General features: G+C 43.1%; 1 protein-coding gene across 3 annotated transcripts in view; it reads left to right on the top strand.

The window, feature by feature from the left end:
• Positions 1–12,793, top strand: part of SPAG5 (sperm associated antigen 5) — a 32,863-nt gene extending 20,070 nt beyond the window's left edge. For 2 of the 3 annotated variants that reach the window (XM_075589264.1, XM_075589263.1), the window contains 10 exons: positions 2,427–2,595; positions 3,867–3,978; positions 4,115–4,174; positions 4,618–4,744; positions 5,230–5,362; positions 5,517–5,597; positions 8,097–8,240; positions 9,757–9,831; positions 10,957–11,037; positions 12,596–12,793. In XM_075589264.1, coding sequence (XP_075445379.1) covers positions 2,427–2,595; positions 3,867–3,978; positions 4,115–4,174; positions 4,618–4,744; positions 5,230–5,362; positions 5,517–5,597; positions 8,097–8,240; positions 9,757–9,831; positions 10,957–11,037; positions 12,596–12,667 — 1,054 coding nt within the window. In that variant the 3' untranslated portion in view covers positions 12,668–12,793. The remainder of the gene's footprint in view (positions 1–2,426; positions 2,596–3,866; positions 3,979–4,114; positions 4,175–4,617; positions 4,745–5,229; positions 5,363–5,516; positions 5,598–8,096; positions 8,241–9,756; positions 9,832–10,956; positions 11,038–12,595) is intronic. The other variant, XM_075589265.1, reaches the window with a different exon arrangement.
• The last annotated feature ends 1,404 nt before the right edge of the window (positions 12,794–14,197 follow it).

Consider the following 14,197-nt stretch of genomic DNA (forward strand, 5'->3'; position numbering starts at 1 on the left):
ACAGACTCTGGCCCACTTTTTATTTTTTTGAGCCCTGCTTTCTCTCTCGCAGGGCACCAATTGTATCTAGTGACTGCCTGGTCACATGATCTTCCCCACAGAACTGTCCTCTGCTGCACTGACAGCTTGTTTTTTCCCCAGTATGTGCTACAGTACACCCCATCCATTAATACTTGCTGGCTACGGTAGACCTGTTTTTAAAGTGCTATTCAATTTATTTCAAAACTTTACATTAAAAAAAGTGTCAAACATCACTTGGATGTTGCTGAGATTTATATGGAGCCTCACTGTCCTACTTCAGTAACAATTCAAATAACTGTACTGAGGTCTTGCGTACTTTTTATTTATTTTCTTATTCCCAATTCAGTGTCTTGAACGCTGCTGTGTTGCTGTGAAGCGTTTGTGACATGGTGTCGCCCATACTCTCCTCTAGCTCTATAGTCTAAAAGTTGATGTATCCCGCTTGTAACTGTTCTTTTATATCAATGTACACTTCCACATTTTGTATTCATGCATTTTTAAAACAACCGAGCTGTAGACCAACAAATGTTTTTTTGGAATCTTATGCATCCTAAGCAAAGTAGTAGATCGTTTGTAACCCCCTTGTAAGTGTGTGCAGCCAAGATGCACACTGCCACCTGGCTGGCTCCTGACTGGTGTGCTCAGGATGTGACACGTTGATGGACATTGCCTCAGCCAATGACATTGTACTCTGGAAAGGAAAGATGACAAGGGGGTTGTTAAGCGTCCATGAGGGACAGAGCTGCTGCGGCCCTGAGACCTCAGGTGATCTTGGAACTAGTTCATGAGTGGGACAATTCGGCGGATGCTGGTTGACAAGATCACAAATCGGTCCAATAGTGGAGTTCGTGCAAAGCAGCAATCTGCCTGATAAAGGGAGGTTGAGTAGCTACGGAAATCTTCCTCACTGACGAAGGGTACTGAAGTTTTGTGAAGACTCAGGCCTGCTACATTATAACACTATTTACAAGCACTCCAACAGTGTTCTGGCACCCATACACGGGCCCCCTATGTACAGGGTCGTGTGCTATCGGGGAGAGACATTGGTATACACCCACGCAGTGATGTGAAGTGGCTTGTACATGTTGGTGAATGATCCTAAAGTATGAAGATCATATTTATATCAATACATATCTAATGTGTTAAGGGTTGTGCTATAAATGTGCCTATTTACATGCCTGTGTTTCAATTGTCGACCACATGCTCAGTGATAACTGGTCATAACATGTAGGACTTGGGCCCCACCTTGGAAAATAGACGTATGTCTAAGGATTAAACAAGTTTATATGTTCATTACTTGAAATAATTTCTTGTGCAATTTTAGGCATGGTCCATTGCATCTACTGTGAAATCCTGCTTGTTCTCTAGTCTTGTAAGTGATTAGAAATTGCACTGCTCCACTGTTCTGAAATGTTCCAGTTCTTCAAGCAACATGTGAAAGACCTTTGCAAAAATATTCTACTTCTCCCTGCGTCCTTCAAGATTTCAGTTGTAATTCCATCTTCGCTGGGGCCTTCCCATTCTTCATGGTTTTTGTTTATGCTTTCCTTCTAGATTATTGCCGGTTTTTATAATATCTTTAAGTCCTCACCCCTCTTTATTGATCCATCTTGTTTGAGAGATGACTTGTTGAATCCCAATAATGAGTCGCATCATTCTTTAAACTTTTACCTTCGGTTGTCTTCAATCGATCAGTTCTGTATATTCAATATTTATTTTGGGATTGCTTCATTTCTTTTCATATCCACGAATGTCTCATATTTCATTTTTCCCCTTATGCACCTTCAACTACGTGCCTGTTTTTGGCATGGATACGTATCACCTTCACTAGCGACACATTGAATAACCCAAAGTTTATGCCTAGAAGCGACCATGCTGAATTTCACTGGAGGACGGCGCAAATCTTTAGTCGGATCTATTTGACAGACGTGAATTTGTTTTAATTTTTTTTTTTACATTTTCTTGGCAAAAAAAAAATACAATTCACATTGCCTACAAATGCAAGATTTTCTGATGCGTAATCCACTTAATGGTAGTAGAGACCCACCTCCTCTAAATCACTCTGCCTTGACCGGATATGCCAAAGTTGACTTGTATGACTTCTCAGATGTTGGCACCTTTTTTGATTGGTGGCTCAGAACGAACCTTGTGAGTTGAGGTAATTTAGCCTATTGCATCTCAATCTATAGATGCACTACAATTAAATGGTAAACTATGCATACAGAAGCCAACACCTTGGATTGAAGCACATTGGCATCACAAAATGATCATGGCAGATTATAACGATATTGCCACTTGTTTACTTTTGGCGATAAGACTGTTCCTGAGGTAATGTTAAATGCTGTGCAAGTTCTCAGAAATCGGCAGTGTTTGTAGTTCTAATCAAAGTTCCTCCCTGTGTGCAGGAGAGAACGCGATGAGCTGCAGGAGGCGCTGCTTACTATGAAGTGTGACGCCCGGGACCTGCTGTTGAAGATGGGCAAGGAGATCTCGGATTCATCCATGGAGGTCTTTCAGATCAGGGAGCGTTTGCTAGATCTGACGGAGCAAATGAGAGATGCATTGCAGGAAGAGGTATGTGTGAATAGATGGCATGCAGGGGCGTAGCCAGGGGGCCCATGTTCTTGGTGGGGGGGGCTGCTCTCCCCTCTGTCGGCAGCCCATCTGTCTCTCTTCAGATAGACAGGCTTGGGCGGGTAGGATGAGAGCGGAGGAAGCAGAGTGCGCAGCTGATAACAGAACAGCTGTAGGGAGGAGGCGAGTAGGGGGGGGGGGGGGAGTCTGCTTAACCACTTCCGGGCAGCAGGTGGCACTGTAGAGAACTTCATAGCTGATCCTCACTAGATCTCGTGTGTTGTATATTTAGTGTTTTGGTTTTGTTTTTTGCCCGGGGGCCTGCAAATGTCTAGCTACGTCACTGATGGAATGTATTCTGTACTAATGCTTAAAGCGGTTGTCTGCACTGTGCCCACACTTTATTTTACTATAATAGATTAGGTTGAACTTGATGGACGTACGTCTTTTTTCAACCTCATCTATTACTGTATGTAATACTATAAGATCTGTGCTTTCCATATCTAGTCCTGTTTTTATATTTAAAGTCTGCTTTAATTCACATGGTTTGTGCCCAGTAGGTAAAAATGTGTAGTCTAGAGGTTTATTCTAGGCACACACTGTGTGCCTAGAATAAATTTCTTTTCTACAAACCCGTAGTGCCCTGGATCCTACTATTTGTTCATACATCTTGAAATTACACAAGACAAATTTATTTAATTTTTTTCCCCTGAACCACGAAGCACCGGTACCTCAAATTACAAGTATATTGCTTTATTATACACTTAGGTGTGCTAGACATAACCCTCTTGTTTAGTCTACAGGTTACCATAGTTATCTACCAAAATTAGAAGCAAGATATGACTATTTATATTCGATTCTTATTTTTTCCTTATTGGGAGTGGTGGGTAGCAGCTGCTTTTAAGGGAAATGTTGGCCGGAGCCACAAGTTAAGTGTCCAAGTGTCAAATATGCTAGGCATGCCTGCAACGTACTTTAATGCAAAACCTTTTGTCTTCTCTGGCGGTGAACGTGTTAACATAAAAATTGACCCCCCCCGCCCCCCCCCCCCCCCCCCCCCGGGTCAACGAATCCTGTAACTACTTCTTCATGCTGTCCGACTTACTGCCCCGTTCCCACAAAAGTTGTGCTACAACCAAACAAAGTGAATGCATATTGTAGTAGTATTGCTGACCTGTGGGCCGTTGGTATGAATGCCAAGTGATGTGATACTCTGCGTGGTGAGCGAAATGCAGCCTTCGTTACATTTATATATATTTTAATCTCTGCAGGCGGCAGGTACTTCATATTTGCCTCGTACCCCTTCCGGGCCTCCCATGCCCCCCTCCTCTAACTCCTTAGTTTCCAGTGTCCTGAAAGCTCAATGGGAGGAGTGCAGACCAGGTAAGCAATCTGTAGCCATCCACCGCAAGCTGTAATGATTATGTATACATTAGATAAAATGTACAGTGCATGTGTGCACAGTAAATGATGAACCTGCCTTTAATCTACCTTTCCTCATATCTTTACGTTTCTGAAGGGAGCATCTGGAGCGAAACAAGCGCCTTTATCAAAGTGCAACCTGTACCAGCAGCAGCAGGTACTTTTTAAAGCACAAAAGCTACAAGTTTGTATCATGGTTTCTCAAGAACTGAGCCACGTTTAATTACACCCCAGGGACCCCCTGCATCCCGAAATACATCCCAAAAAGGGTTGCCCGTAGACACGGCTGGGCACAGACAAAGTCTAGCGGGCCAATAACGGCAACGTTGGCCCTTGTGACTTCTTATTGGCCCGCAGAATCTTTACAGATGAGCTACCGGCATCACCTTCTGCTGAGTGTCGGACAGCACGGGGTCTCCAGAGCTGAAGTTAATGTGGTTCAGCTACAGGGACCCCATTCTTCACAGCTGAAGGGGAAATGTATAGGCATTTTGCTTACAGTTGGCTAGAGCTTTTTATATTTGGAGACCATAACCCAAAAACATTATAGGGGATCCTTCAATTCCCTTCCAACACTAACAGCAGTGTCTCTCACTTTAGCAGAGGTAGAGGAAAACTTACCGGATGTTCTGCGTCAGCTTGGTGATATTGTTTCAAACCTCTGCACTTCCTCATCTCGAGTCATAGAGACAAAGCAGCAAGAAGGGCGAGAACTCAAGCGGGAAATGTGAGTTTGGAAACCTGGCTTTGGTGGGAATGGAGATGGAGTTACCCTACAGAAAAGTAGGGGGATTCTGGGCACAACTCAACCTTGCTGCATTATAGTAATAGTGTTGGTCCTGGGACCTAGTCTCCTTTTTCTTAGAACAAAGGACCAGTGATGAAGCTAATGTGCGTCAACTATTGAAGCCTAATGGTCACATCTGTAGATGGACCATGAGTGTCGGACACCACACAACATTCTTAATGATGTCTGTACTTTTACGTTCCCAGAAGTCTCTTCTTTATGCTGGGATAATATTCTTATTAATTAAGCCCTGTTTTAGAAGTGCTTGTAAGGACCACAATGGTATCTTCCCATGCTTAAACTGTTTAATATTGCTTCCCCATTTGGCTCTGGGGGTCCTTCCTATAATGCGGGGTTATGTAGTCTGTTATAGCAAAGTTCAAAGGGAGGAAGCAATAGGTCTGTCTAAATAACGTGTCTCCCAGTTCTTCCCTTAAGGAGGATTTGCAGTGTGTAAGATACCAATACATTTCTGAGATCCGTGAGCTACAGGAAGAAACGGAAAACCTGAGAATGAAAGCCCATAAACTGGACGAGGCCTTAACCTGCAAGAAGCAGGTGAGATTGCAGACCCTTTCAGCACCATTGGGATCAAATAGGGGGAGGGGGTGGGGGGGGGGAGGGAGAAGAGGTTTGGGGGAAGGGAAAGGGGAAATGTTAATTGGATAGTGTCAGAATTGTCCATTAACTTAAACTCCTCCTTTCCCTGCAGTGTATTTTGCAGCTTGAAAACTTGGTGGATCAACAAGAGGGCAAAGTGTTGCAGCTTCTTAGCAAGGAAAGGGAACAAGAGGTAACGGGGATCTGAAATGTTACCCCTCTGTGTGACATGGCTGAGCAGTGCATTTTTATTTTTTTGCTAGTTTCCTTTATGAAATGGCAAATAAAGACAACGTGTGAGCACATTTACATGTGTCAGACGGGTCTACAACCCTGCTTATTCTGAACAGGCTAAATAACAGTCCTCTCTACATGAGAGACTTTATGATGGGGGAAATACCAAAAATTGCCATCTCTATAGCCTTCCGAAGGTGCACAGGAAGAGGTCCCCACCACCCGGGCGCCCAGTAGTTTCTGCGATGTAGGTGCTTACTTGCTCTGTAAGATTCCCTAGCGATCCATGTGTTACGACCATTCGTAACAGCACTTCCATCTTACCTTAAAGATATCCTTTGGAAACTAGAGGGCATATCTATTAGTGAAGACACCGTACTTGTATCACTAACGTCGATAGGCTATATGCCAGCATTATACACAAGACTGGGATCAAGGCCACAAAATACTTTTTGTCAAGTCCAGAGGTGTATGTTATAAATTACATAATCGCTTTGTTCTCAAACGTCTGAACTTTGTTTTGACAAACGTTTTCTTATTAAGAATTTGCCACCAGACCCGGGGTACAGCGATGGGGACAACTTGTGTGCCCACCTGTACCTGGGTTGGTGGGAAGCCCAAGCTGTTTTCTTGGAGGATCTTGAATTTACGTCTTAGATTGTCTATATCTGACCCAGATTGAAATGGGTTTATTATGAATTAATAACCACAACATGCAGAAAAGATACTGAAACGAATAGCATACAGCATGCTACAAGCCATCACCCCAAAACCTCAAACTGTTCCACTGAAGACTTTGCGGTACAGGCAAAGCTTATGAAAATAAGGTTTTGCTGAGAGGTTACAACACCCACCGTAATCCCTCTCCCATCTAATCATTAATAAAAGATGTGTAGTGGAACTAGAACTATTGGAGAGATTCTAAACAGTACGTTTTTAATAAAAATAAGACCCTGGCTGCTGCATGGAGAACTAATTCTAATCGAAAAAAACAGTATATTGTTTAAATTCATTTACCCACACCCCACTCAATCCATAAAAACGCTGTCATAATACTTGGTGTGACTTCAAATCCTGTCAAAAAGACTTGCGTGCTCAGGAAAGGAATGGGTTAAATGGGTGTGTGTGTGTTCCATGACACCACATATTTAGGGGATAGCCTTGAAGGGAACCTCTGACGCGTTTCGTGCAAAGGATGCTCTTTGACAAAGTGCATCCTTTGCACGAAACGCGTCAGTTTCCCTTCAAGGCTCTTGTTTTTTACCTGTATGCTGCTACACGTTCAATAAATAGCTTTTTGGATACGAAGACCCAGCATCTGTCGTACTTCCTTCACTTGGAGCGCAAATTCATTGTTGAGACGCAGTGCACAGCCACTTCCCTTCCTAAATTGGAAGGCACCCCTTCCTGCTTCCGCATTGGGCTGAGAGCACGCCGTCACCAGGACTCTACAAACGGAGGTTGTGAAGTACCCTTGTGGGATTAACATTGTACTGTGGAAGGTCTAGCTCTAAAGGTTCATGGATTTTTAGTTCCAAGGGTAAGGTTTCCTTTTATTATTGGCCTCCTTGCATCCTTAGGATACTATGCACCATGTTATACCTGCAACTTTGAGCATTTATGACCATATTCTGCCTTAGGCTGCGTCCATAGATGGACCAGCCGTGCTGAGGCGTGTGGACGCTCCGCGCTGAGCCCCTGCACCCTCAATGAGGATGCCTTGAGAGGGGGCTCACGCGAGCGTCCGCAGGCGTGCTGAGGCGTTGGAGGTTTCAGCCGAGCGCCAAAGTTGTTTTTCAGCGCGCTGTCGGCTGAAAACCTCCAATCACTACACCGCAGCGTCAACGTCACGGCGCCGTGACATTGACGTCAGTGTGTTGCGGGCGATTGGCCCAGCGACGTCACTGCCCCGCCTCCAACCACCTCCCCCCGGCTCCCTTCGCGCAAGCTGGCTCTCCTGCGCTGCCTGAAGCAGGCGAGCCTCAGCGTTAGCGCGCCTCCGCTCTCCCCACACCTCTATGGCCCGGGCCTTATACTCACACTTATTAACCTGGTGACCACAACGTGACCTACTACCTTGATATTGCCTTGAGCACTGGATTAGGAGACCTGTCTCTGTTTTTCTGCGTGGTTTATGCAATCATATGCACAGTGAAACGAGGCGGGTTGTTTCCCCAAAACGTAGTGTTCTTTCACTGCATACGATTGACTAAACCACACAGTTTGCGCACATTAGGACACCACTCCTGTTGTGCTGCTGCTTCTGTCTTAGTGCAGTGTCCTGGAAAGCGCTGAGACGTAGAGATGGCACAGGGAGAGAAAATGGAGTGTCTGACATACACTTTTGGCTTGTAAGGAGAGTGCTGGTCAATTATGGATAACTATTCATGTCGACGTTTGTTGTTTCACAAGGAGGTATAACTGCTGTGCTCCTTCCCTGCCTTTCTCCTCTTATCAGGACATGTTCCTAGAGAACCCCAAGTTAAAGCGCTCACTTCAGCTGTTGGAATGTGAGGCCAGCGTCCTTAAAGAGGAGCTAGCAAAGAGCCACACTGAGGCAGCTAGAGACTGGATGCAGGAGAAGCTGCTTCTACACCAGGATGTGAGTCGGCTACTTGCTTTGTATGGGATGATGGGTGGGATTAGTAGATATTGGGGGAGATGTTTTGTATGAGGTTTACCAGTTCCAAGGCCAGAGGTTCCCCAACAAGGTATAGACTCAACCTTTCAGTGTAACCAGCTCTATTTTGCATTTGCAGAAGCATCCAAGCGGCTCACGCTTAAATCCTCCTATTGTACTGGCTGAGTCATTAGTGTATTTTGTATGTTGTATATTTGTTAAATCGTCACCATCCTTCCAGGTTTTTTTTTATTATATATCTATCTCTCTATCTCTCTCACACAAAAAGACTGAGACAACCCCCAAAATAGCACTCTAAATATACCACAGAATAACTAATCTAATATAAAGAAAAAAGACTTGGATTCTAAGTCAAAATAGAAAAAGGAAATGATTTTAATAGCTAGCAATAAGACACACTAAAAACATAAACACACTGTGGGCAGCATAATAAAAATAAAGCTGCGACTAGAAAAATAATGCATTTAATATCACAAAGTAAAACAAAGAGCTTAAATGTATCAAAAATGTAATATACCTCTCAAATGTGTGTGTGTATATAAATGTAAATATAACTGTATGCTCATCTGCATGTCTTGGGCAGGTCTGCAACCCCGCCTTTCACCATTATCACCCAGCACACAGCACTTCCACTGCAGCAAGGGATTCTGGGAAATGACATGCAAATGAGCACACAGTGCCACTTTTTGCTTCAAAAACCATTTTTAACATGGTTCCCTATAGGCTTAAGCTTACTGCATGGTCACAGCTTTGAGCACAGCCAGGGTTAAGGTGCATACCCAGAAAACCACCCACAGGCAGCTTTGTGCTGGGTGATAATGGTGAAAGGTGGGGTTGCAGACCTGCCTAAGACATGCAGATGAGCATACAGTTGTATTTACATTTGCATATTTGCTTTGCTGTGGAGGGTTTTTGTCACTTTTTTTTTTTTACTCACCATAACTTAACTGTGTGTGTGTGTGTGTGTGTGTGTGTGTGTGTGTGTGTGTGTGTGTGTGTGTGTGTGTGTGTGTGTGTGTGTGTGTGTGTGTGTGTGTGCGCGCCATGGACTGCTTTAAGTCCTAAGCAAGTGCTTTCATAATGTGCAGAAATGCATTAACAAATTGCAGATGGTCTTAAATAAACAGTGGACAACTTGGAATTATGGGTCGCCATTGTCCCCTCTGTACAGTAGCTCTGGTTTTGACAGATCTTGCTAGCACAGCAGAAGATTATTTAATCCCCAACTTTCAAAAATTAGTTTTACCTGTCGCAATTTTTATTCCGAGAGAGCCTTGGATAATATGTGGGGACTGGAGGACGTTTCTGGACCCAAAACGGTCAGCCAGAATAGGTCCATTGGTGAAAAGCTGCTTATGTAAAGACTAGCGCCTTAATCAGTGGTCAAGCAACATTAAGGCTGGCTACCTGGCATTATTTAGTGCCAATTGGGTTATGTGATACTTCGGTTTAACATTATCTTTTATTTTTTTCTCAGTTGACCAAGCTAAGAATCCTCCTCCTGGATACAGAAAATGATAAGTCTGAAATTGTCCATCGATCAATGAGACATGTAAGTAATGGTGAGCGCAGGTGTGTGTACATAAGAGATAAACCCAAGCCAATAGTGCAGATGTTTGTCAAATGGTTAGTCTTCAGTAGATTCTTAAGCAAGAACAAAGACATTTGTAGACTTGTACGTAAAGGTATCTTTGCCTTTTAATATCAGCTTTACCGAGATATACACATGCATGTGTACATGGACTGGAACCTTTAGGAGGGTTAAGCAGAAAGACAGGACATAGCGCAGACTGATAAAACTTTATCTTTAAAATATCAATGGTGGAATACACTCACATTTAGTAAGCTACAATCAAGCATTTAGAATCACAGGATTCACGCCAACTGCTTCCAGCTCCCGCGGTCTGTATGGTGAGTTGAGCCGTCCTCACGTGTCCAGATGGAATCCCTGAGTGAGACTGGAGGCGGAGAGGTAGGTAAGCAGATTCCTCTGCGTGTATGTTCCTCCTACGTCACGGATCACTCTTGCGTCTCTGGATGGGGTGGGAGGCGGAGTGGTAGACAGGCTGACAATGAGTGTCCTCCTGCTACCTCGTAATTGGTCACACAACACATTTCACCTTTCAAGGTTTCTTCAGTGTCTTGCAGTGGTTTGCTATGATATAAGTACCCTATCTTAGCCATTCATTGGATAACATAAGACCAATGCGCTTCAGTTCCCAGTTTCTCAATATTAGGGTTGATCTTCGAGGTGGGTAATAGAATCAGACTGCGCCCACATGAGCTTGTCTGTACTGATCTGTACTGGTCTGCACTTATCTATAACAAAGTTCGTTGCTGAAAATGTCTGCTCACAAAACCAATATGGAAAATAGTGTGTTCCTTTCCTCAATGATTGATTTTTTTTTTTTTTTTTTGTGCCACAGGTTGGCCACTCAAGATCTAAATTTTGCTGTCCAAATACTCATATATATTTCACATTGCTTCAAAATTCTGCATCAGTTCAGATTGAAGTCAAATAATGTTTTTATAAAAATAAGCCAACCTACTGGATCCATCTCTGCATAAAAATGAAAGTGCATCGTATGTGGTGTATATGTGGACCGCAAGAGGTCATCAGTATCTGGCTTCATTGTACCATTTGTGCTTTTTTTTTTTTTTTTTTTAATCTCTGCAGAGGGAGATCCTGGAGGGGAATCTCTTCCGCTCTGAGAAGGAGTTGAAGAAGCTGGATGATCTTATTGACAAGATTCGAGGGGTGAGTGACTGAGGAAAGGGGCAGCAAGGGTTGTAATGAGTAGGAAGGATATCAAAATTGTGATTGGCGAATGAAGCCTAATGATGGGCTGGAACATATTGGCAAAGAAGGGCTCTGGTGTTCTTGAAAGATTTTTGTAGTACACGAACAGGCTTTCTTCTTTCTGTGGTTAATTTAACATCCAGGACACCTACAAGCTCATATTGAACCGCCAAAATAACCACAACATATATATAAGCATATAAGTGTCACATAGGAGTGCTACTGAGCATGGCAATATATATTTAAAACCAGAGACCGAACATAAAACACACAGAGCTCAGTGCACATCCAGTGAAACTTATACACGGTACAGTGCCTAAATATATATGTATAGATATCTATTAAATAAAAGGGTCTTTTTAGTTTACCATTTTGGCCAAAGTGTAGTAAGCCCCTGAGCCACTACACGGCAGACCACATCTCAAGGGTCCCTAACACTAATATAAATTCTTAACCTGTGCATTACCAGGAAGAATGCTTTATAATAAATCTGTCCAAATTAGTTGCATAGTTCTAAGTCTGATTGAAGCTTTTATTAACCTGTACATTACCAGGAAAAGCACTCTGTATTAGATTTGTCACAATCATACTGCAAGCAGGCAAGTTCCCCTGAGAGTGGGAGATGCTATGGAGTGTTAGGGACCCTTGAGATGTGGTCTGCCGTGTAGTGGCTCAGGGGCTTACACCAATTTGGCCAAAATGTTAAACTAAAAGACCATTTTATTTAATAGATATCTATACATATATATTTAGGCACTGTACCGTGTATAAGTTTCACTGGATGTGCACTGAGCTCTGTCTGTGTTTTATGTTCTGTCTCTGGTTTTAAATAGTTAATTAAACATCCCAGGCATGCCAGCCTGAGGCGTCCCGTCGACGACCTCATCCGGGAACGCAGCAATTGGGGAACAAATACCGTGGCTGCACAGGCATTGACCACGTCAGCGGTTACCCATCACGCTTTATATTTGTTCATGGGTGCAAGAAACAATGGTGGGCACCATTTATTTCATGCGGCCATGAATAAATAATAAGCATGGTATATAACTGCTGAAGTGGTCAATCCCTGTGCAGCTGCTGTATTTGAATTTGCCTTCTCTGGTCTTTGTTTTATTCACTTGAATATTGACACTTTCTGTACAAAGCTGATGTGCCTTCATGAATTAAAGGGTTTTGCGATAGACAACTGATGGTCCCTTGAGCAGGATGCCCAGTTGGTGCTCATGGAAACACTGGATTGTACATAATCTATCAATCTAGAGATGGTTATACAGTAGCTGTTGCTGTCGCAACGCTTTAAATTGAGGGGCATGGGGAGAGTTTCCTACATGTAGCTTTGTATGACTGAGTAACCATGAATTCTAACGTATGTCGGCTATAACAGATGGTAAAAAAATTAAAACCTTCCAAGTTGTAGTTAAAAGTATATTGGATATGCGGAGTTACTGGAAGAACAGTTGCTAGTAAATCCTGCCGAAATGGCTTTTCCTCTAATGCTTTTCCTTTACTCTTCCAGACACTCCAGTCCATACCAGACGTTGTGTCCAGCTGCGAAGAATTGAGACACTTGATGGAATGTCTCAGTTAGAGTTGAATCATCTTGGACTGCCATGTAGTCTATTACAATTGTCTACAGCAGACCTGTAGATCCTAATATGTGTGTTTGTTTTTATTGTCCATGTTAAAACTTAAATAAAAGTCAATGTCAATGGTTTGGCTTGCAGTTGACGCATTTTGAAAGTATTACAAAGCGTGATTTGGAAATCTAACATACTACTTTCATATGGTGTCCGACAACTTCTCCTTCCTATTCCTGTAGTCTTTAGCGTTATGGAAGCCACAACTTCTAATGTAAAGAAACGGCCTAGGCTTGCATATTGCTTAGGGCAGGGCAGTCATGATCATTCGATGGGGGAGAGCTGGGACAACTGCCCTGTTCCGGCAGCTGTGGTGGAAGTTGGACTGGGAGGGATTTCCGTAATGTTGAGAGTTTTTAATACGGAAACTGCAAGAAGTGGAGGTTAGTGACAAATTTTTTCTTCCTGGTGTGGCCTTAGTCTTGCTGTCCAACTTAATAATTGGCCCCCAAGCTATTCTAAGTTTGACGCCCCTAGCTCGGCGTATTGTGGGTATTTCAATATCTTTAGACACGTTTTATTTTTGCACTGTGTGGGAGTGATATGTAAGGCTAACCGGGAAATAGTTGCTATATAGCCAGTAAATTACATGGGGTGAAAACAGCACCACCTCAAATTCGGTAAATGAAAAAATGTAAAGGAATGAATGGTGTTGCGGTAACCAAAATTGACACTGGTTTCTAGCACATGTTATGAACAATAACACTTTTTTTTTTAAGAGACCAGGAAGTGATTTTTCAAAGTGTTCGGTTACTCGGTGTTGCATATAAAAAATATTTAGATGTACAGTATATGTATGTGTTTTGCCAGCGAGTAATACATTAGAAGTTGCCTCTTGTTTTCAAGTATGTCCTGGATCTGTAAACTAAAGTACAAAAATATAAAAGAAAAACTGCAATACTTTTCCCCAGCTTTTATAGATGCAGTAATATGCACACAAACAAAACAGGACTGGCAGAACACTCTAGTAAGAGCTGCGGGGAAAAAAATAAATTGGACAGGGGTTCTCAACTAGAGTCCTCAAGACCCTGAACAGGTCACTGAGCCATCTGTGCTGAAGCTGGGATAGCCTTGACCTTTTTGGGGGTGGGTGGAAGCGGTTTAAGGACTGGAGTTGAGAACCCCTGCAATAGGAGGCAAAGGGAGCAAAAACCTGTGAAGCACAAGTGAAAACTTAAAGATGAAAAACAGTATGTTACAGAAAAGTAACAGGGGGGGGGGGGGGGGGCAACATTGCGGGCACTTACCCCTTATTGCGGGCACTTACCCCCCATTCCCACAAGTTGAAAGCAACTGTAGTATTTCTCTTGAATAAAAATAACGTTTTCTTTCGATACGGCAAAATCAAAAAGGCTGGAATGTGCATACAATCCAGGTATTAGTTTGATCCAATACTACACGCAGCTCTGTCACTGCTCACTTGAATCCCAGCCTGTACTGAAGCAAGGGCATCAGGATAGAGTTGATCTAATCGCACGTCA

Source organism: Ascaphus truei, chromosome 3 (assembly GCF_040206685.1).
Source record: "Ascaphus truei isolate aAscTru1 chromosome 3, aAscTru1.hap1, whole genome shotgun sequence".
Lineage (NCBI taxonomy): Eukaryota > Metazoa > Chordata > Amphibia > Anura > Ascaphidae > Ascaphus > Ascaphus truei.